Source organism: Myotis davidii, unplaced genomic scaffold, assembly GCF_000327345.1.
Source record: "Myotis davidii unplaced genomic scaffold, ASM32734v1 scaffold1530, whole genome shotgun sequence".
In the NCBI taxonomy this organism is placed as follows: Eukaryota; Metazoa; Chordata; class Mammalia; order Chiroptera; family Vespertilionidae; genus Myotis; species Myotis davidii.
In genome coordinates this window covers 109,082-109,364 of record NW_006281749.1, presented here as the reverse complement: position 1 = coordinate 109,364, position 283 = coordinate 109,082, and the positions used below count along the sequence as shown (strand labels likewise).

The 283-nt window shown below is 71.0% G+C and overlaps 1 protein-coding gene across 1 annotated transcript in view; it reads left to right on the top strand.

Moving 5' to 3' along the window:
- Positions 1–6: 6 nt before the first annotated feature.
- PAGR1 (PAXIP1 associated glutamate-rich protein 1) overlaps positions 7–283 on the top strand; it is a 2,314-nt gene continuing 2,037 nt past the window's right edge. The window contains exon 1 of the mRNA XM_006752590.2: positions 7–279. Within this exon, the coding sequence (XP_006752653.1) occupies positions 150–279 (130 nt within the window). The 5' untranslated portion in view covers positions 7–149. The remainder of the gene's footprint in view (positions 280–283) is intronic.

The window sequence follows — 283 nt, the reverse complement described above, 5'->3', positions numbered from 1 at the left end:
GGGGGTCGGCGGTCTGGTCGCGGGGATCGCTGCTGGAGCCCGATTGGTTGGAGAGCCAGCCTTAGGGACACCCCTCCCCGGGGACCGGGGCCCCCCGGCGGAGGACTCCCGCCTCCCCTGTCATCCCAGGGTCCCTTCCTTAGTGGCTTATGTCCCTTGTCCGGGGCCATGGAGACACTGTGGCCACCACGGCGGCGCCTCTGTCCGAAGAAGGGGAGGTGACCTCCGGCCTCCAGGCTCTGGCCGTGGGAGACACCGCAGGCCCTTCGGCTGCGACCGGTGG